At 35.8% G+C, this 23,488-nt stretch overlaps 1 protein-coding gene across 31 annotated transcripts in view; it reads right to left on the minus strand.

Annotated features, from left to right (window-relative positions):
• Positions 1-23,488, minus strand: part of LOC105493186 (bromodomain adjacent to zinc finger domain 2B) — a 412,599-nt gene that overhangs the window by 174,225 nt on the left and 214,886 nt on the right. For all 31 annotated transcript variants that reach the window (XM_071072832.1, XM_024796394.2, XM_011760666.3 and 28 more), the window contains one exon: positions 2-148. In XM_071072832.1, coding sequence (XP_070928933.1) covers positions 2-146 — 145 coding nt within the window. In that variant the 5' untranslated portion in view covers positions 147-148. The remainder of the gene's footprint in view (position 1; positions 149-23,488) is intronic.

Here is a 23,488-nt window from a genome sequence, read left to right on the forward strand (position 1 = left end):
CCACATGGGTTGATTGTAGAGCTAAGTGAAGCAACTCCAGTGGAAAGGCCACCTTTTGAAACTACTGAAGCCACAGAAGGTGTCGAAGATGAAGTTGGTGTAGTAGAGGAGGCTGCTGAGGATGGTAACCGTTCTCCAGACTCCATATCTATGAGAGGGGAAAATGTTAATTCTCAGTATCAGATAAAAAATTTTTTCAAAATAATTCAACATATTTAAACTTTCTGTATACTTTTAAAAATATAAATTTCTAAATATATGGTCTTTTGAAAGATAAAATATGGAGTAGATAAAAACAATATAATTTAAAATACCAATTTATAGAATAAGTTTAAGTATACCAAATCCTCTTGAGTTTTCTTATACCCCCCAAATTAATAGTGGTTCGAATATAGTAATTTCACACAAATGCGTGTTGCCACAACCATCAATTAACATGTTATATTCATCTTATTCATCCCAAATCACCTCACATCTGTTCACTTGCAACAGAATTCCTATGTTACCTTAATGAATAATTAAAAAAAAAATACCACCACATTTGAATGGGTTGCACCCTTATCTTCTAAATACAGATAGCAATATACTTGTAGGTTTTAAGTGTCCAAGACTCTGGCCTGGGAGTCCCCAATAAAGTGAACACCTCCCATACACCTCAACAAAGGTAAATACATTTCAGAGTTTAACTGGAGGCAAGTTTTAACCATGATTTCAAAATGGCCTCAGTTGTGACCCATTTAAAATGACAAAAGCACTTCTAATCATCTTTATTAATTTTTTGGGCTTTGTGGATGTAGCCTTGCATTGGTTTTACTGCAATAACTAATGCTGATATTAAACATTTGGACTATAATGGGCATTTTATATTCATTTTAATACTCTGCATGCACTGTTCCCACACTCAAGCAAGGAAGTCATTAAATTCACAGATGCTTTAAAGAGAACATAATCTATAATAAGGAAAAAGATACTGCTTGCCTATAAGTGAATTTATAATCAGCCACATGAAAACTCTCACCATTTAAATAATCTAACTACAGAAAGATTTCTGTATTGAATTCTACAGGCAATTCACAGAATAACTGTGGATTTACTAAGAAAAATAGTTGGATTTCATTTTAAAATGTTGACTAATTAAAATAATGCAAGGCTAGCATTTGCCTAATTGTTGATTGAATCCATAAAGTATGTAGATAATTTTTCTCATAAGATAGATACATATGGGGAAGGTCATCTTAAATCGACATATAACATCTTTAGAAAGACCATTTCAATGAGCTTTCCAATCATACAGAATTCAAAAACTTGTCTTCATATTCTGGTATTGCTGTAAATCACTTCCATAGACTACAGTACTGCTATGATGAGTCTGTCCATATTCTTACAGAATTTATATTTCTTTTTATCAGCATTCATCATGGGAAAGGCATAGTTGCTACTGATGGCTGCATGCAACTAATGTACAAAGGGTAGGTTTTGGGTCAACAACAGTAACTAATGAACTCTGAGACATGTGGTTGTCTGATGGTAAAGCCCATAAAAATTATTTTTACCAAGTTCAATTTCACCAAATAGAAAAATATTTACTCTTTACCTAGAAGAGAGTTTAAGAAAAAGCTATTTTTTCTTTATAGCTGGTAACCTCATTGTCTTCAAGAATTCTACTTGCTACTTAAATATATTATGTAAAAAAAAGATGAAAAGGGTTTAAAAAAGTTTGCCTTTGTACTCCACAGCAGAAATAATTTGGTGACATAATAAGATAAGCACTTTAGCTGAGTACTTGACATATAAGAGCTCAATATAAAATCGTCATTATCTTTTTTACAGGATATTATGCTATAAAGTATAGGTATTTCTTATTGTTGATAAAACCTGATTCAGGACTAAAGCAAGGAAGATCAAGAAGGCAAAAGAAGCAGTCTCGTATACATACTGCTTAATGGATATTACTTTCCCTGAAGAATTAATCTGAATATTTATTTAAATAAAATAAACGCACATGCACAAATGCACGCGCACACACACAGAGACACAAACACACACACACACAGAGAAATAAAGTATCATTAGGTAAAGTGATATATACAACGTTCTTTGCTACAGCACTACTTAATAAAATTTAAACCTGGCAATGAGAGTAGAACTAGTGCTAGTAGTACAAAGCTGGGGCCTTTTTTTTGTTTCAGTAAAGATGTAATTTTTTTCTTCTATTTCTGGTTCTTTTTGCTCGTTTAAGAAAGGGCTTAACTTCTTTTTTTTTTTTTTTTAATACTTTAAGTTCTAGGGTACATGTGCACAATGTGCAGGTGTGTTACATATGTATACATATGCCATGTTGGTGTGCTGCACCCATCAACTCGTCATTTACATCAGTTATAACTCCCAATGCCATCCCTCCCTCCTCCCCACTCCCCATAATAGGCCCCGGTGTGTGATGTTCCCCTTCCCATGTCCAAGTGATCTCATTGTTCAATTCCCACCTATGAGTGAGAACATCCGGTGTTTGGTTTTCTGTTCTTGCGAAAGTTTGCTGAGAAAGTTTCCAGCTGCACCCATGTCCCTACAAAGGACACGAACTCATCCTTTTTTATGGCTGCATAGTATTCTGTGGTGTATACGTGCCACATTTTCTTAATCCAGTCTGTCACTGATAGACATTTGGGTTGATTCCAAGTCTTTGCTATTGTGAACAGTGCCGCGATAAACATACGTGTGCATGTGTCTTTATAGCAGCATGATTTATAATCCTTTGGGTATATCCCCAGTGATGGGATGGCTGGGTCAAATGGTATTTCTAGTTCTAGATCCTTGAGGAATCGCCATACTGTTTTCCACAATGGTTGAACTAGTTTACAATCCCACCAACAGTGTAAAAGTGTTCCTATTTGTCCACATCCTCTCCAGCACCTGTTGTTTCCTGACTTTTTAATGACTGCCATTGTAACTGGTGTGAGATGGTATCTCATTGTGGTTTTGATTTGCGTTTCTCTGATGGCCAGTGATGATGAGCATTTTTTCATGTGTCTGTTGGCTGTATGAATGTCTTCTTTAGAGAAATGTCTGTTCATATCCTTTGCCCACTTTTTGATGGGGTTGTTTTTTTCTTGTAAATTTGTTTGAGTTCTTTGTAGGTTCTGGATTTAGCCCTTTGTCAGATGAGTAGATTGCAAAACTTTTCTCCCATTCTGTAGCTTGCCTGTTCACTCTGATGGTAGTTTCTTTTGCTGTGCAGAAGCATGCTACTTGACTTCAAACTATACTACAAGGCTACAGTAACCAAAACAGCATGGTACTGGTACCAAAACAGAGATATAGACCAATAGAACAGAACAGAGCCCTCAGAAATAATACCACACATCTACAGCCATCTGATCTTTGACAAACTTGACAAAAACAAGAAATGGGGAAAGGATTCCGTATTTAATAAATGGTGCTGGGAAAATTGGCTAGCCATAAGCAGAAAGCTGAAACTGGATCCTTTCCTTACTCCTTATATGAAAATTAATTCGAGATGGATTAGAGACTTAAATGTTAGACCTAATACCATAAAAACCCTAGAAGAAAACCTAGGGAATACCATTCAGGACATAGGCATGGGTAAGGACTTCATGTCTAAAACACCAAAAGCAATGGCAACAAAAGCCAAAATTGACAAATGGGCTTAACTTCTTAAAAACATATGCCTATGGCCAGGCGCGGTGGCTCATGTCTGTAATCCCAGAATTTTGCGAGCCTGAGGTGTGCAGATCACGAGGTTAGGAGATCAAGAACATCCTGTCTAACACGATGAAACCCCGTCTCTACTAAAAATAGAAAGAAATTAGCGGGGCGTGGTGGCGGGCGCCTGTAGTTCCAGCTACTTGGGAGGCTGAAGCAGGAGAATAGCGTGAACCTGGGAGGCCGAGGCTACAGTAAGCCGAGATCACGCCAGTGCACTCCAGCCTGGGTGACAGAGTGAGACTTTGTCTCAAAAACAACAACAACAACAACAACAACAACAAAACATATGTTTATGTAACCATTTTCCTTAGAAGCTCTATTATAGACATTATTAATGTATTATTTTCTTTCAACTATATTGATATTAGATATTTATTTTTAGCCTAAGATTTCTTAGGTGGCTGAGTAGTCTTCTTGCATGTAAAGTACTAATTCTCTCACACTAGTCTTAAGTAGTTGTTGTTTTTAATAGGCATTTCTTAGTTCTAATAATCAAAAATTGGGTCAACTACTCCAAGTTCATCTTATACATAATCTTTTGTCATTTTATAGAAATTTAACAAATCCACTCTACCCTTTGCTACTCTAGAATGAAGATTGTCTTATGCCTGAATTTACAAGGATTAGCTCTTCAAATTTTCTTTTTAAGTTAAATATTATTCTTTCAGTTTTATTTACTATCATCCCCTGCTAAAGCACAAGAAATCCTAGCCATCAACTCGATAGTTAAAAGTTGAGAAGGCAATACCTTTGTAATTGTGAAACTGTGTAATTGTGAAAAATCCACAAAACAATCATTGGCTTACCATATTGTAAGAAGTAGTCCAAGAACAAGATTTAAAATACATACGCACCAAAGGTAACTAAAAGCAGTGGGTAAAAATTTGAGGAGAAAAAGGACATTTGCATAGTCTCAAAGTATCTCCTCCAAAATATCCATTAAAGAAAAAGATGAAAAGAATAGTTTCACAGTGGGGAAACAACATTACCTATAACAAAATATCAACATCATGTATTTTCTGATGCCTTAGAAGAGTCCATCGCTTCTGTGGTATTCTTCCCAAAAATATACAATCTCAGCTGAACCATGAGAAACCACACAAACTCAAATTGAAAAACGATATGCAAAATAACTGACCAGTATTCATCGAAAGTGTCATGGGAAAGGAAGGGAAGGGAAGGGAAGGGGAGACAAGACAGAGAAAGAAAGAGAAAGAAAGAGAAAGAGAAAGAAAGAGAAAGAAAGAAGACTGGAATTGCCATAGGTTGGAGACTAAGGAGACTACGAATTCCTTAGTGTGAGACCTAGGATCCCACAACTAAATGTGATGTGGGATCCTAAGTTGGATTTTAGAATAAGAAAAGGATATTAATGGCAAAACTAGTGAAAATTATATAAGGTCTGTAGTTTACTTAATAGCATTCTATCAATGTTAATTTCCTGATGTTTATAATCTTGATAATTGTATTCTGGTTATATAAGTTATTAACATTAAGAGAAACTAGATGAAAAATATATGTGAACTGTGTTTTTTATTATTAAGTCTAAAATTATTTCAAAATAAAAAGTAAAAAAACAAACAAAAAAACACAGAGTCTTCCATATAGTAAGCACTAAAAAAAAAAAAAAATGCTTTGAAGTTAAAGAGTATAAAAACCTACACCTTGAAGGAATGAAGAACAGACTACATTGTGTTGGTGAGATATTTGCTAATAAACATTATCTGGGTTCAAACACTATGCCTGAAGTTTATTAGTTGTGATCTTGTAAAAATTATGTAATTTCTCTCAGTTCTCAATTTCCTCGTAAGTGATTTGAAGATGTAGTTGAGAGGATTAAATGAGATAATGCATGTAAAGGGCAGGGTAACTAGCTTTACAACAATACTTGTTAGCTATTGTTTTTAATGAAGGAACATCTATGTATATAATTACCCATGTGTATACGTGGCAAGAAAAGAAACCTTAAGATGTTCTAGATTATTCATGTTGAAGTGAATATTTAAGATTTATACCATTTATAGATTACATATATACTTACCATGGCATTATATTTTTTAGCCAGATAGATTATGTGTTAAGAATTTAAAATAAATGTCTCACAATTGTATAGATACCAATGTGGTAAGGTATGTTATCTTAAAATTTTCCAAATAAACTGATTTTTCATCTATAATACAAATACAGATGAAAAATTAATACATTCATTTTGTTGACAAAATATAATATCTGTTATCACATGAGTTATTATTTATAATTCAAGCATAGTACATAAAAATCTGCAGAAACTCATTCATTCAGATCTTTTAAGAAAAATACATTCATTAAAATAAAAACAGTTCAGGTATCCAAGAACCATCTATTCCTAGATTTCTGTTAGGGCCAGAGCATCCACGTCTGACACCTATGCTTCTATAACGGCCTCTCATTCTGACCCTTTGTGTTAAGAATACTACTTTCATCTTGGGTTCCAAATGATCATGAACTAATCCATTCTTCATGTTCAAAACCAGCCTAGATATCACAAGATCAAAACAAACAGAGTATAATAACATGACTTCCCATCTATAACTCACCAAAGGAAGAATATCTAGTAGGTACATCTTTTAACTTAAGGCCATTCAAGAGATTACAGTTTCTAATGTATAACTTGGTCATTTTTTTTTTTTTTTTGAGACAAGATCTCACTCTGTCACCCAGGCTGGAGTGCAGTGTTGTGATCATGGCTCACTGCAGCCTCAACCTCCTGGGCTCCAGTGATCCTCCCACCCCAGCCTCCCAAATAACTGAGACTACAGGTGCATGTCACCATGCTTGGCTAATTTTTTGCATTTTTTGGTAAAGACAGGTTTTTGCCATGTTGCCCAGGCTGATCTTGAACTCGAGCTCAAACTATCTGCCTGTCTTCGCCTCCCAAAGTGCTGGGATTCCTTATTTCAAAAGTTAACTTTTGAAAGCGGTGGCTCACGCCTGTAATTCCAGAGCTTTGGGAGGCCGAGGTGGGCAGATCATTTGAGTTCAGGAGTTCGAGACCAGCCTGGCCAACGTGGTGAAACCCTGTCTCTACTAAAAATACAAAAATTAGCGAGACCCACGTGGTGGGTGCCTATAATCCCAGCTACTCCGGAGGCTGAGGCAGGAGAATTGCTGGAACTCAAGAGGCAGAGACTGTAGTGAGCCGAGGTTGCACCAGTGCACTCCAGTCTGAGCAACAGAGTGAGACTCTGTCTCAAACAAAAACAAAAACAAAACAAAACAAAAAAACGGAAAGAAAAGAAAAAAGAAAATTAACTAGTTAAAGATGACTACAACCACAAATTAACACAAAACACTGTAGTGAAAAAAAAATGTTGTGAACCAAGGGAGAAATATGTGCAAAACATGAAGGGCCTACAGATCATTTGATTCATTATAGATCTTTCCTGTAGCCTAAAGCAATGATTTTGGTTTTGTGACACACCATCTCTCCCACCAGGGAACATATGGGTGACATTTTTGGTTGTCACAACTGGAAGAGTGCTAATGGCATTCAGTGGAGATAGAGGCCAGGGATGCTGTTAAATACCCTAAAATGGACAAGAACAGTCTTCCCCCTACAGAATTATCCAAACTAAGTTGTGTTGCTATGGATGAAAAACTCTGATCTAAAGTATCAAAAAGGGTATTATTTGAAATTCAACTAGCTAAAACTTTAATAGTAATTCTGTATAACTATAATAGTAAGATCAATCAAGCTGATTTTGATGACCCAAAGCTACTGTAGTAAGTGATAAAATTATACTTGATATCTTTTGTGTCAGCATCCCTCTAAAAGTCTAATATTTTACATCTTATCCAAATTTTTAAACACTGACAATGTATCACATGCAATTAACACACATCACAATGCTCACTCATACTGAGTAACATAAATTTGTTGTATTTTACTAAAATGACATTTATCTATAACAATTCTGAGAGCAAATAAAAATCCAAATTATGAAAATGACAGACCACAACTTCTTCCCTGCATGATTTTATGTACTATAAAAGGATTCGATGATCAGTTAATGATAATATTGTTCAAGTTTATGTATCTCAAGTATTCCTGTTTTGTGTAATCACAGAGTTCATGAACACTGACAGCTGGTAGTTGTAAACCTGAACAGGTGCTAACAGGGAGTCCAAGACACGTTGTTTGAGATATGTAAACATGATTAGTTCCCTGTGTTTCAGGTGCACTGATACTTTAGTATTGCCATATACAGTCAAGAAAAACAGGGTAATAAAAAAAAGTATAGGCATAGATTAAAGATGCAGAAATTACAAACAAAATAGACTCAGATATTTTTCCTGAAAGGACATTTTTTAAAGAATGATTTTATTTGTACTAACAGTAGCAAAAGTTCTCTGTGGGAGTTCAAAACACAGCAGATTCAGTAAGTCCTTACTTTTCCTTTATAATGTAACCTCAGAGAAATATGATAATTAGGAAGAATATCAGGAGGTAGTCACTATGCTACTTCTTTTGGTTTATTAGAACCACTAAGAGTAGAGTTTTATTATATAAGTTCAATATTTTCTAAAAATTCTGAGAAAGGTTTATATATAACTATTTGTTTAGATAACTTCCAGGCAATTGATCATGTGAACATATAAAACTTCAAGATATTAAATAGTAAAACAAAAACAAAAACCAGGCAACAAATGAAAAGCTGTCTGTTAAAGGACATTCAGAAATAGGGGATGTGGCCAAAATACCTTATCAGACAGCAGACAAAATTATTCTTTGAAAATAATATGTTCATAGTAAAAAGATTCTATTCATAAAATTCTTATTTACCTACATTTTCTGAAACAGAATTTCAAGGAATTAAGTATAGTATATAGTGGTTTAAAATGTGAATATGTAAAATGAGTTGCTTTTTCTGTCATTTGACACATTTTAACTACCATTATAAACAAACAATTCATTACATCCTCAAACAGAACTGGATGGCAACCAGGTGTTCTGTGTGTTAACCTGTGACACTGAGCAAGTTTCAGACTCCCCTAAATACTAGTTTCTTTACCTAAAAAATTATGACATTGAATTAAACTAGCTCTCAAGTTCCTATCAGAGTTTTACAAACTTGGTGGTTAAAAACAACTGACCCCCAAAACCAACAAAAAACATACACAAAATTAATACTGCATTAACATATTTAACAATTTAATTCCACTTTGTCTTTACCATTCTTTTCATTGGCGGTCTTGATTCTATCTCCAAATGTGTATCATGTTAAATTACAGATTTCTGTTAAATCTTTTAAAGATTTACTCTTGTTGTACTTTTATCTCAAGAGACCTGATGGTGAGAAATTATCCAAGGGTAAAAGCAGTGGTTTTCATATTGCTCAGCAAATAATCTATTCAGAGAGTATCCCTTTCCATCCAAAGGATTAAATATTCCTTTGCAATGAGCTATCTGTGGGGAAGACGTTATCCTAAGACTTATGAAAAAGATGTAAAAGAATAATAAGATTTGAGAAAGATTTAATATCTATGGATCAACTAAACTGTAGGTATAGTGTGTGATTTTAAATACTAACTAGATTTAGAAATGTCTAACAAGGAAACAAAGGTTAGAAAGATAAAAAGAGACAGTGTATGGTTAGATGATCCTTTCATCTACAAATCCAAGGGGCTCCAAAGAACAAGCAAAAGACCTAAAACTTTGCTTAACTAAGAAATACAATTAAAATTTTACTTAGAATATTTAAGATAGTTCTGAAAAGCAACTGAGACCAATGCGTGAGATTGAAAAAATAAAGCAGAGAATCAAACAGAAATCGTATTACTCTATATAAAATATCTGTGTATACTCAGAAGCCCAGGAAGCAAAGTCTAAGTACTACATGTCTGATGAACTAAAATAAAAAGTCCCCTTTAATAGGAAAGATGCAGAACCACATGGCAGAAACAAAGTATCTAAGTCTTAAAGAACAAAGTGAGGATGACAGGTTGTGAATACCATGCAAAAAATGTGGGCTTTTCTTTTTCTTTTTTTTTCTTGGTGCTGGTCACCCTCACATTAGGTTTGTCTTTTTAATATTACCACTTTCCTACTCAAAAGTCTTCAAAGGAATATATATCCCAGAAATACACTCAAATATTTATTGGTAAAGGTATACATAAAGGATATTCATTACACCACTATAATTGCAAAAGACTTTTAAAAACACATTTCCATCAATAAATAGTTAAATTAGATTTTTTAAATCTTTATTAGATTACTATGCAGGTGTTCAAAAAAAAAGAGGTAGACCTATACTAGCTAATATGTTAAATATAAAGAACAAGGTGGGGGAGACTATAAATAGCAAGATCTCATTTGTAATAAAGACAAATAAGTGGAAGATATATTCATCTACTTGTATGCTCACAGAATATTTCTAGAAAAATATATAAGAAATTGGTAACTGCTTTTACTAGGCAATGGAGAAATTGGATTCTAGGGTGGGAGAATTATTTTTCACCATATATTTTTTGTGCTTGAATGTTTTACCATGTGATTGTATTAATGACCGTTAAGTCAACAAAAAGAGAAAGATTTCTAAAGGTTTGTTATTGCTAGAAATTACCTTTCAAAATGCTCCAGGGTCTTAGGCTACCTTTAAGTGTTAGGAAGTAGGGAACCTACTCCCAGTAACCTTGAAATAGAGGCTCTAGCTCTGGCCCACATACCAATTGCTTGTGTCAAGGATCTTCCTTTATATATTTTGTATATTGTGATTCTATGTGAGATTTTGTTTAAAGAAAAGCTCCCAGTGCTTTTTTAAAAAGGTGGCAAACCACTGGTCTAATGAATATCTGTCTCATTCCAGTTCTTAATAACACGGCTATCTTTCTAACACTATTCACCGTGACGTCAGAATCTGAGTTCTCACCTTCAAGTAGGAGGTGCTTTCACTATTCTCTGGTCTTTAATTTCTAATTTCAAAACACTGCCCATGGTATCTTAAAATGAAATCTTATTTCCTCATGGTGGTCATATTCCTAGTTCTGCATGCTAAACATCTAGACTCTGACCTGTTGAGTCAATCACCTACTTGGGGAGGTTTTAAGTGATTTATTTTATTATCTATCCACTATTTTTTTTCCAAGTTTCAACAAGAGAATCAAACAAGCAGAAGAAAGAACTTCAGAGCTTGAAGACAAGGCTTTCAAATTAATCCAATCAGACAAAGATAAAAAAAAAAAAAAGAAAAAACAATGAACAAAGACTCCAAGGAGTCTGGGATTATGTTAAATAAGCAAACATTAAGAATAATAATTAGTGTTCCTGAGAAAGAAGAAAAATCTAAGTTCGGAAAAGTTATTTGAAAGAATAATGAAGAAAAACTTCCCTGGCCTTGCTAGAGATCTAGACATCCAAATACAAGAAGCTCAAAGGACACCCGGAAAATTAATCACAAAAAGATCAGGATTATAGGCCACGGCTTAATTGGAATTTTTTTTTTTTTTTTTACCACAAAGAATTGGATTTTTTATGTGTGTGTGTGTGTGTGTGTTTTTTTTTTTTTTTTTTTTGAGATGGGGTCTTGCTCTGTCGCCCAGGCTGGAGTGCAGTGGCCGGATCTCAGCTCACTGCAAGCTCCACCTCCCAGGTTTACGCCATTCTCCTGCCTCAGCCTCCCGAGTAGCTGGGACTACAGGCGCCCACCACCTCGCCTGGCTAGTTTTTTGTATTTTTTAGTAGAGATGGGGTTTCACCGTGTTAGCCAGGATGGTCTCGATCTCCTGACCTCGTGATCCAATGGTCTCGGCCTCCCAAAGTGCTGGGATTACAGGCTTGAGCCACCGCGCCCGGCCTTTTTTTTTTTTTTTTAAGACAGCGTCTCATTCTGTCGCTTAGGCTGGAATATAGCAGTGCAATCTCGGCTCACTGCAATCTCCACCTCCTGGGTTTCAGCAATTCTTCCGCTTCAGCCTCCCAAGTAGCTGGGACTACAGGTGCCTGCCACCACTCCCGGCTAATTTTTGTATTTTTAATAGAGACAGGATTTCACCATGTTGGCCAGGCTGGTCTTGAACTCCTGACCTTAAGTGATCAACCCGCCTTGGCCTCCCAAAGTGCTGGGATTACAGGTGTGAGCCACCACACCCGCCAATAAGTGGATTTTTTTTTTTTTTTTTTTGGTTTCTTTTTTTTTTTTTTTTTTAATTTATTTATTATTATTATTATACTTTAAGTTGTAGGGTACATGTGCATAACGTGCAGGTTTGTTACATATGTATACTTGTGCCATGTTGGTGTGCTGCACCCATCAACTCGTCATTTACATCAGGTATAACTCCCAATGCAATCCCTCCCCCCTCCCCCCTCCCCATGACAGGCCCCTGTGTGTGATGTTCCCCTTCCTGAGTCCAAGTGATCTCATTGTTCAGTTCCCACCTATGAGTGAGAACATGCGGTGTTTGGTTTTCTGTTCTTGTGATAGATTGCTAAGAATGATGGTTTCCAGCTGCATCCATGTCCCTACAAAGGACACAAACTCATCCTTTTTGATGGCTGCATAGTATTCCATGGTGTATATGTGCCACATTTTCTTAATCCAATCTGTCACTGATGGACATTTGGGTTGATTCCAAGTCTTTGCTATTGTGAATAGTGCTGCAATAAACATACGAGTGCATGTGTCTTTATAGCAGCATAATTTATAATCCTTTGGGTATATACCCAGTAATGGGATGGCCGGGTCATATGGTACATCTAGTTCTAGATCCTTGAGGAATCGCCATACTGTTTTCCATAATGGTTGAACTAGTTTACAATCCCACCAACAGTGTAAAAGTGTTCCTATTTCTCCACATCCTCTCCAGCACCTGTTGTTTCCTGACTTTTTAATGATCGCCATTCTAACTGGTGTGAGATGGTATCTCATTGTGGTTTTGATTTGCATTTCTCTGATGGCCAGTGATGATGAGCATTTTTTCATGTGTCTGTTGGCTGTATGAATGTCAAGTGGATTGTTTTTAACACAAAGAAAGGATGAACACTTGAGGTGATGGATATCCCATTTACCCTGATGTGATTATAATGCATTGCATGCCTGTATCAAAATATCTCATGTATCCCATAGTACCCACAAAATACCCACAAAATACCATGTACCCACAAAATTTGAAAAAAGAACAACAAAAAAAGAAATACACCAAAATGTTAACAACATTTCTCAGAATGGTGATAATTATAAATGACTTTAATTTGTTTTTATACTTTTCAATTGTTTTTTGTACTTCTCAGTCTATTTCAATTTTCCATATTAAAAAATATTACACAAAAATGAAACACACCCATTTTTATTTTTTTAGGGGTAAGAACTAACCTTAAAATTTATATTTGGCATAGGAAAAATTACTGATCACAAGGTGATCAACAAAGAAATGAGCTATTTTACAGATGTAAAATCTATTTTGGATGATACTTTAGGAAGCTGATTAATAGTCATTTCTCCAGGACGGTCCAAAAGCGACGAATTAGACACAAACTCTGGAGCTTCATTTCCAGGTACCATTAACCTGAAGAGTCACAGAATTTTAGTAACACTAAAAAGAAATAATTTTTCATTAAAAAGCCACCTGTATTTCATGAGAACCAACCTATCAGTGTTACTGGCCTATTTCCTAACCAAAAAGCAAGATTCTAGATTAACTCATAGAGCCTATTTCCTCTCATTTATGCTTTTCCCCTAATAATGAAGAGACAGCATACTATCTACGGATAGGTATTTCCTGATGCCCAATATGTTACACCAATGAGTTGCTGATTATTGAAGTTATCAGGAACAAACTTGATAGAAATGGAAGAACAGCAATGAAATAGAAGACATAAAGAAAACTAATAGAAACTTTAGAATTGACAAAAGTAATCTGAATAAAAAACCTCACTGGATGGACTCAATAGCAAAATGAAGATGATGAAAAAAAAAAAAGAGCCAATGAACTCAAAGGTAATCTACAGAAATTATCCAGTCTGAACAATAGACAAAATAAGCATTGAAAAACAATTAAAACTGACCCAAGGACCTGTGAGACAATAAGAAAATGTCTGAGATTCAGGTCAACAGAATCTTAGGGGAGGAAAAATGGTGTAGAATTGAAAAATTATTTGAAGAGGTGGTGGCTAAAAACTTCATTTTTGGTTAAAGACATAAAAACCTAAAGATTTAAGAAGATGAGCGAACCCCAAACCAGATAAACCCAACAAGAAACTGAAATCTAGACTGAAATGCCAAGCTTGATGGCTCATGCCTATAATCTCAGCACTTTGGGAGGTTGGTGGGAGGATCACTTGAGGCCAGGTGTTAGAGACCAGCCTAGGCTAATTAGAAGAATCCATCCCTACTAAATTTAAAAAAAAAAAAAAAAAAATTAGCCAGCCAGTATGGACTACAGGCATCTCTCTGTAGTCCTAGCTATTTGGGAGGCTGAGGCAGGAGGACTGCTTGAGTCCAGGAGTTTTAGGGTGCAGTGAGGTTTGGCTACACCACTGCACTCCAGCCAGCGTGAGAGTGAGACCCTGTCTCAAAAAAGTAAGAAAAAGAAATCTAGACAGAAATGAACAAAATGGATAATTTTCAACTAAGTATACAGCTTTCATCAATTTATCTCCTGAAAGTAAGCTGAAATTTGGAATTATATTATATTGGTTTTCACCTATTCTTTTTTAGTCAGTGTCAAAAACTAACTTCTTATAATGTTAATTTTTTCCTAAATTTATGACAAAATTTCATAAATGCTAGTGTCTAAAAGAATATACAGCAAAATCCATACATTCTTTTTGTAAATACTAAATTTACTTATAATTAATAATTCTTAATTGAGAAACCATACATCAAACAGATATGAAATACATAGCTGAAACATGTAAGACAGTAGTCAAATCTCCCTTTGTTACACTTTTCAATCCAAGCTTTAAAAAATGGTCCAGTTATTTTAAACAAAATTTTATAATGCAGAAGTCCAAAATAGCAATAGAATCTGTCCAACCTCCTAGAAGTTTACTGCATGGGTATGACCCATCTAACCTAAACCAAATCTTAGTATTATGGTTTCATATGAACATTTCATGTTAATTCTTTCCAGATTGATAATATCAAAAGTAAACCTTGAAGTTTTGGGGTTTAGTGTTTTTTGTTTTGTTTTGTTTTGTTTTTGAGACAAGGTCTCACTCTGTCTCCCAGGCTGGAGTGTAGTGGCGTGATCACAGCTTACTGACTGCAGTCTCGACCTTACGCGCTCAAGCAGTCCTCCCACCTCAGTCTCCTGAGTAGCTAGGACCACAGCCTTGTGCCACCACATCTGGCTATTTTTTTTTTAATTTTTTTTTTTAATAGAGATGAGATCTCCCTATGTTGCTTAGGCTAGTAACTTGAAGGTTTTAAAGGTGATATTGATAACCCTTGTCATAGACGCTATAGACACATAAAGAAATTAACATTTAACACATACTGTGCTTTGGCTAGCACACTGCAAACCTCTGGAGCTCCAGCATGCATCCCTGGTCAGCTTCCATTTTTCTCAGAGGTCTCCATTAACGAAGGCAAGATTGACAACAAAATGCACCTATAACATGCTTTCTGACATTACTGGTCTTGTCTAGAATGCATGAAAATTTTCCTCAAAAATAGCTTTTTCAGAACCTGTTAAGATCTGCAAAAAAACAGAAGTTTGCAGGAGGCCATTTTACAGCTACTATTAAGTTTATATAAATTTTACCTGTTTAATATGTCTGAGGGTCATATCAACCTTAGAACAAAATTTTTAAAGCAGGCTCACAAAAATTTATTCTAGTCCTATCAACGCTCACTAATCTATGTCCTCCCTCCTTTAGTTGGCTATTGATATCAATAACAAGGCTTAGAAAATATGCAACAACCAAATTGCTTATAGATTTAAAAGGTAATTTTAAACATTCCAAAAGTAAGTAATGTGCATTTCTGATGTTTAATGGTTTCTAAACTAATGATTGCTAGTTTAACATGTGCCTATCTGCTAGAAAGCAGGTATATAATAATACTAGGGTTTGGGAGAAAATTAACTCTATAATTGGTGAGTATTAAAAGTCTTCTGCTAAAGGTTATCGCATTTTAGAGCTCTAAACTGAAATTTAAATTTTTAGCAATCATATTACTTTAAAACTTCCCATAGGCTATAATAGAAGTCAAAATTCTCCTATTAATAATTAACTATTATAGCCAACTGTTGCTGAAGATAGTCATTATTACTAGCCTAATTCTTCTTTTTATTTCTCTTACCTGAACTGTCATCTAATTGATTCCCCTTTCCCCTGAACCAGTTCATTGAAAAAAGTCATTGTGGTAGCACATATCTATTCTCCCATTCATATTAACAACAAAATTAAACCCAAACTCCTTAGGCTTGACCTTATAGGCTTGCTTATTTCTCAAAACTTACTTTCTATGTATTTCCAATCAAACTCAATTAGTCACCATCATCTGGTTCTTGCATCATACTTTCCCAAATCTTTAATTCCAACTGCATCCCTCTCCTTAACATGTTCTTCATCCCTTGCCCCATAATTGCATATCAAATCCTCCCTATTCTTTAAACCCCAGGTCAAAGTGGCACCATGAATGACACCCATGACATGGACACCCATAAATTACCTAAGCTGAAAGTCAGAGACCCCAAACCCTTAGCACTGTTGACTGCTGACAATTTGAAGAAGTCAAAGTTCTAAATCCATAATATTTTAAAAGTATTTTATCACTATCTCTTTCACTGCACTTACCATATTTTATCCTGTATTACAACTATGAATTTGCATACATTTGCCTAAGAATTAGTAAGCTTATGGGAGAAGAAATCATGTTTTTAGTATCTTATATTTCCCGGAGGCTTAGAGGAATACTTTACTCAAAACAGTTGCTTATTAAAAATTTGTTGAATAAATGAAAATGTGTCTTCATTGTTTATGTGTCTTAAATTAATACATCATATTTTAAAACAAAAATATGACAAGAAAAACAGCAACACTGTAACTATTAAGTTATAAAATCCTGATATTGGAGCTGGTATTTTATCAAATCTGTTTCAAAATTATCATAGATTTTAAAATTCAAAGAAAAATAATTGATAAAAAATAATTGTATTTCACACTTCAGTGACAGAGGTCATACCAAGACTTTCAATTCAAACTCAGAACTATAGGATTTTTGTTATCTGTTTGTAGTCCTTGCTTTTAACATGTCAAAAATCTCAGTTAATGTGCCAACAACCTCCGTTCTTGCCACTTTCAGCACCAACACTGACATAATAATACAATTACTGAAAACACAGTTATTTTGATCCTCAAAATATAGTCAACTAGTCAAACTAAAATATTTAAGTCACTTTAAACAGTTCTTTTGTGTGATTATACCTTCAACTAGACACAAAATCAGGTTCACTCATTACATTTCATTCCAATTTTTTTTCTTTTTTTTTTTTTTCCTTTTTTTTTTTTTTTTTTTTGAGACGGAGTCTCGCTCTGTCGCCCAGGCTGGAGTGCTGTGGCCGGATCTCAGCTCACTGCAAGCTCCGCCTCCCGGGTTCCCGCCATTCTCCTGGCTCAGCCTCCCGAGTAGCTGGGACTACAGGCGCCGGCCACCTCGCCCGGCTAGTTTTTTGTATTTTTTAGTAGAGATGGGGTTTCACCGTGTTAGCCAGGATGGTCTCGATCTCCTGACCTCGTGATCCGCCCATCTCGGCCTCCCAAAGTGCTGGGATTACAGGCTTGAGCCACCGCGCCCGGCCTTTTTTTTCTTTTTGAGACGGAGTCTTGCTCTCACCCAGGCTGGAGTGCAGTGGCGCGATCTAGGCTCACTGCAAGCTCCGCCTCCTGGGTTCACGCCATTCTCCTGCCTCAGCCTCCCGAGTAGCTGGGACTACAGGCGCCCGCCACCACCCCTGGCTAATTTTTTGTATTTTTAGTAGAGACGGGGTTCATCGTGTTAGCCAGGATGGTCTCGATCTCCTGACCTCGTGATCCGCCCGCCTCGGCCTCCCAAAGTGCTGGGATTACAGGCGTGAGCCACCGCGCCCGGCTCATTCCAATTTTTAAGGACAGCATTCAACTATACAACAAGCAATTCTGAGGAACCCAAAATCAGTGTATCAAAAGTAATATCTAAAAGTGTACGTTCCAATAGGACAGCCATTAACCATATGCAGAAAATTACATTTAAATCAATTAAAATTAAATAAAATTTAAAAGTCACACTAGCCATATTTTAAGTGCTCAACAGCTATCGCATCATTATAGGAAGTTTTATGACACAGTGTCTATCTAAATGATAACATTCTTCCCTCAGACACCGAAATCCTCTCACTTAGTGAGGAAGCCTGTTTCATATTGAGTAACTCGACTATTAATAAACTGTTGAAACATGAGTTGGCAGCTTTAGGGCAGATACCACCTTACCGAAGTTTTCTTGAGAAAGAGGGATGTGATACAAAGTATTACATACAAATCAGCAGTTAGCTCTATGAAGAAACTGAAACTAATATAATGTTACCATGTTTTCTTCACAGGATATACTTACCATTACTAAAATGGTGGAATTTCATTAAAATCAGTGGGAGATTATTTGAGGTGGAGTTTAGCTTATTTATATTCACTTAAAAGCTTAAACTATTCACTCAGAAGATAACCTGAAATAACTCTCATTACATCTTTCATTACTTCTCAAATGTTTCCACTGAAATATCCCTAGCACAAATTAGAAGAATTTTGTTCTATTTGCAATATTGTAGGTCCAGTGATTATTGGCAGAAGAGGCCATAAACATATACCTGCTATAAGTGCTCAATGTATTTAGTTAGAAAGAATTGAACAGGAAAAAAAGGTGGCATTGTAGAAAAAAAGCAGAAATAGGTTATGTGTGCATGGGTTTCCCTTTGCCCTTCCATTGATGCTGATGACACTCTCTGTACAGGGAGGGTCTTCAAGAGTTGAAAAGAAACTAAAGCCTAGGTATTCCACTGCCTATTTATACACTAAAGCCTAGGTATTCCACTGCCCTTTTATGCTAGAACTTACATCAGAATTCCAGAAGGGCCTATTACTAGGTAGGCCAAGCAAACATAAATAATATATAGGAAGTGCTGGCTACCAACTCTAAAACTTGAAGTCATTTCTACTGACTGAACTCTTCAGTCCCAGTTACAGCAATATTTTTAAAACTCTGGGTCATAACTCATTCAAGGTCATGAAATTCACATAGTAGAATCATAAAAAAATGAAATATTCTGGGCCACTCTCAGAGATATTTGAAAAACACGTATCTATTTGGTTTCCCAGTAATGTATGGTTTCTACAGGGAAGCACAGAAGGATTTTACAATCCCTAATCATACTAGCTGCTATATTAGAATGATTACTACTATATACACATATAAACAACTGTTTATACATATAAATAAATTTATATAAACATACATATACATGCACATACACACTCACATATAAATGCATCTACTACTACTACTACACTAGCAGAATTCAGGCTTTCTGCACACAGTTCATTGATGAGAGCAGCTGCACAAAATTCTAAGAATTCCTCTAGGGCTCAGTGGCATATACTCTTAACCTTCCAGTCTACGACAAAGAAATATGGGGTATTTAGTTTGGCTGGCCACCTGAGATGCCACCTAAATACTAGTCTTTTATTCTGTATACTCAACTAATTAAAGATACTTCAAAGTTATTTCACCCAGATGCTCTAAGTGATAATTATACAAACTTTAACCATTTATGAAAACATCTGATGTTCAACCTTTCAGAAAGCATTTGCCACACCATGAAACATGCTAGGTGCCTGGGGTATAATGAATAAGTCAATTAGGTCAAGTACTCTACCTCAAGGGTTTATACTCTAGTAGGCTGGAGCAATAGTGGAAACCTAAACAACGCTGAGTTAAACAGATTCTTACTAGTAAGAAATTGAGCTAAGTGATGGTACCTGGGTACTAGGGATTAGAAAATGGTATTATATAAATTTAGGAAATGGGGTGGTCTTTTCAGGGGTCATATGTGTAGATGAGCAAACAAATTAAGAAAATAAGTAAGATATGCAGTTGGAATATATTCTATTTATTCTTAATTTTGTTATTGGGGTATCTATATTAAAAGTTATGCATTTTCTCATACTCCAAAAAATATAAAAACATTTAATATGAAAAAAGAAAGTGCTTCTGAAAATAGATTGCCATTTCAGAATCTAATATTATAGATCTAGAATAGTTTTTATAATATAAAGGACATTATATAATTTTAATTATTTTCTAATTATCAAATTTATGGTTCATTTTTACTTATAAATTTTAGTATCTACAAAGACCATGTGGTAGTATTGGAGTAAAATAGGAGAAACAGATATGAGTATCCAAAACTATATATAAATTTTAATCAAAGAAGAAATTTTTTTTTTTTTTTTTTTTTTTTGAGACTTGGAGTGTCGCTCTGTCACCCAGGCTGGAATGCAGTGGCTCACTCGGCTCACTGCAAGCTCCGCCTCCCGCGTTCACGCCATTCTCTTGCCTCAGCCTCCTGAGTAGCTGGGACCACAGGCATCCGCCACCAGGCCTGGCCAATTTTTTTTTTTTTTTTTTTTTTAATGTATTTTTAGTACAGATGGGGGTTTCGCCGTGTTAGCCAGGATGGTCTTCTTCTCCTGACCTCGTGATCCGCCCGCGTCGGCCTCCCAAAGTGCTGGGATTACAGGCATGAACCACCGCGTCCGGCCAGAAGAAATACTTTTTAAAACATTAGGCTGTGCACGGTGGCTCATGCCTGTAATCCCAGCACTTTGGGAGGCCAAGGCGGGCAGATCACGAGGTCAGGAGATCGAGACTAGCCTGGCCAACATGGTGAAACCCCATCTCTACTAAAAAATAAAAAAAACTAGCCGGGCGTGATGGCGTGCGCCTGTAGTCAGTCGCAGCTACTCAGGAGACTGAGGCAGAGGAATCCCTTGAACCCAGGAGGTGGAGGTTGCAGTGAGCCAAGATCGTGCCACTGTACTCTCCAGCCTAGTGATAGAGCAAGACTTGGCTAAAAAAAAATAATAATAAATTTTAAATAAATTAATGCTACTAGAATCGCTTGAACCTGGCAGGCGGAGGTTGCAGTGGGCCGCGACTGCACCACTGCACTCCAGCCTGAGGAACAGAGTGAGACTCTGTCTTAAAAAAACAAAACAACCACCACCAAAAAAACGGTCATCCACGGTGGCTCACGCCTTAATCCCAGCACTCTGGGAGGCCGAGGCGGGCAGATGACCTGAGGTTGGGAGTTTGAGACCAGCCTGACCAACATGGAGAAACCCCATCTCTACTAAAAATACAAAATTAGCCAGGCATGGTGACGCATGGCTGTAATCCCAGCCACTCGGGAAGCTGAGGCAGGAGAATCACTTGAACCTGGGATGCGGAGGTTGCGGTGAGCCAAGATTGTGCCATTGCACTCCAGCTCCGGCAATAAGAGCGAAACTCCATCTCAAAACAAAACAAAACAAAATGTAATGCTACTATAATGAAGAGAATTTTGAGAATTCTGATAAAAACTCAAGAAAAAATTGTTATACATTAAGGATTTATTCCTTTTTTGCCTCTTGTGTTGAAATAGCTGGTCTATTATTTATTTAACAACTATTTTTGAGCATTAAGTACAAATCTCTACGCTGGTTTAGTTGTTAGGAAATAAAGATAAATCATAGTCCTTGCCTTATAAAAGTTCATCATTTAACAGTTCTCACTACTCAATTTTCTCTAAATTTCTTTTCATGTCATACTGTTATCTCCATAATTCAACCTCAATCTCAATTACTATAATTTTTTTTATTTTTCTGAGAAACAGAAATGTATGTGCTCACTTCACTAAATTCAGAGTAGTGAGATGAGTACAAAGGAGACGCAAACACAAAGATTTTGGAGACAGGCAGTGTCACTGACGAACTACCAGGAAGAAAAAAGATCTTTTGCCTTGATGTAATTTTTAAATGATGACAGTTTTCATAAAAGTTCCACGCTCCACCCCCATCCAGGAAGTAGGAAGGTCCATGACTCATTATGCTTTCCCTGTGCTTCACTCAGGCTTCCTCTTTACAGACCTAATTCAGCAGATAGGACTTCCTGATGTTGAGGAAATCCTTGTCTCTTAACAGTGGGCCACATGATCCCATTCCTGTGGTTAAAGCTGTCTGAAACAGATATAACCCAAGGAGACAATAGTTGGCCAGAAATCTATGTGTTGGTGGTCTCTAAAAGATTCTATACTCTATTCAGATTCTTTCTGATATAAACATTTTAACTGATAGAAACAGGGAAAGTTGTTGCTGAGATAAGAGGTCCTTAAGGCTGGGGGCCTAAGTATACAAGTTGGAAAAAAAAAATGGAAGAGTAAATGTACAGAGAAGTTGAGTGGCCTTGAGGGAGAGAAGATACTCTTCTGTTACTGTTCCCTGCCAGCTAAAGAGCCTAGTAGAAAACTTCCTAACAAATATGCTTATTTGTCTTTTCTCATGTTCACTCATGCCGTTTACACCACTGAGACATATTCTGGTTTTCAGTTCCAATAATCCAAACACTATACTCCTTTAAATATAGGCCCTAGAGTCCCTTTACCCATAAAGCTGGATCTGACTAATCTTGGGTTCCAACTTCCCATCTTTAAATTATGGAGCACTTTAGCTTCTACCCAGGAAGCTGCTAATTACATGACTTTTTTACAGCTCTGTATGTGTTTTATGAATATACTGTATTATTCAGCACACAACCAGTATGTCTGTTGAGCTTTGGTTGCTGAATCAGTACAGTGAAACTACTTATGCTTACTTCAAAGAGTTATTTACAAAGAGAGGGCCTAGTACATTTCCTGCTAGGTATTTTGTTCTGATGTGTTTGGCCAGGAGAATACAAAGAAGAAAATATTTTCTTCAAACTTATGATACAAGGGTAAAAAAAAGCTCAATAAAAGTCAACATTATTTATTTTATAAGTTAAATGTGAGCAAACGTATGTTTAAAATGTCAAGGTAATTTTCAATTCCAAGCAGATTTAGTTCACAGGTAAACCTAAAGAGGTGTTCAAGAGTATATTAGGCGATCGCCTGTCAAGCTAGCTTTCAAAAATACCATCTTTACCTTAGCTTTAGATAATAGTATAATTTGAAAATTTGTTTTAGATAACAGTGATTTCTATTTTAGTTCTTAGATAACTAAAATAGTAAAACTGCTGTTCCCTGAGAAGTTAATACATAATTTTATAACCTTCATTATACACAAAATTAATTTTGTTCAGACTGTAGTCGTGCGTTTTTCAGTAATCTAGCGACCAAGTTTTCTCCTTTTGACATTGATAATCTCCAAATATACACAAAAAAGTTATTATTATAATTCCCCCTACCATTCTCTTAACTATACCATTTGGTCAAATTATGTATTAACTTATCGTTTCAATTATGCCTCATCCATTTCTCTCATAATTTTTATTATTTTCTGAATTGCATACACTTGTCCATGCCTTACTGTACTGGCAATACCCAAATATCAACATAAATAATGTTGACTTTTATTGAGCTGTTTTTCTACCCATGTATCTTAAGTTTGAAGAAAAGATTTTCTTTCTACATTCTCCTGGCCAAATACGTAACAAAATACCTAACAGGAGGCATGCTACACCCTCTCTTTATTATTAATATTTTTTTTCTTCTACTTTTAAGTTCAGGGGTACATGTATAG

The sequence above is a fragment of the Macaca nemestrina genome, chromosome 11, assembly GCF_043159975.1.
Source record: "Macaca nemestrina isolate mMacNem1 chromosome 11, mMacNem.hap1, whole genome shotgun sequence".
Classification (NCBI taxonomy): Eukaryota; Metazoa; Chordata; class Mammalia; order Primates; family Cercopithecidae; genus Macaca; species Macaca nemestrina.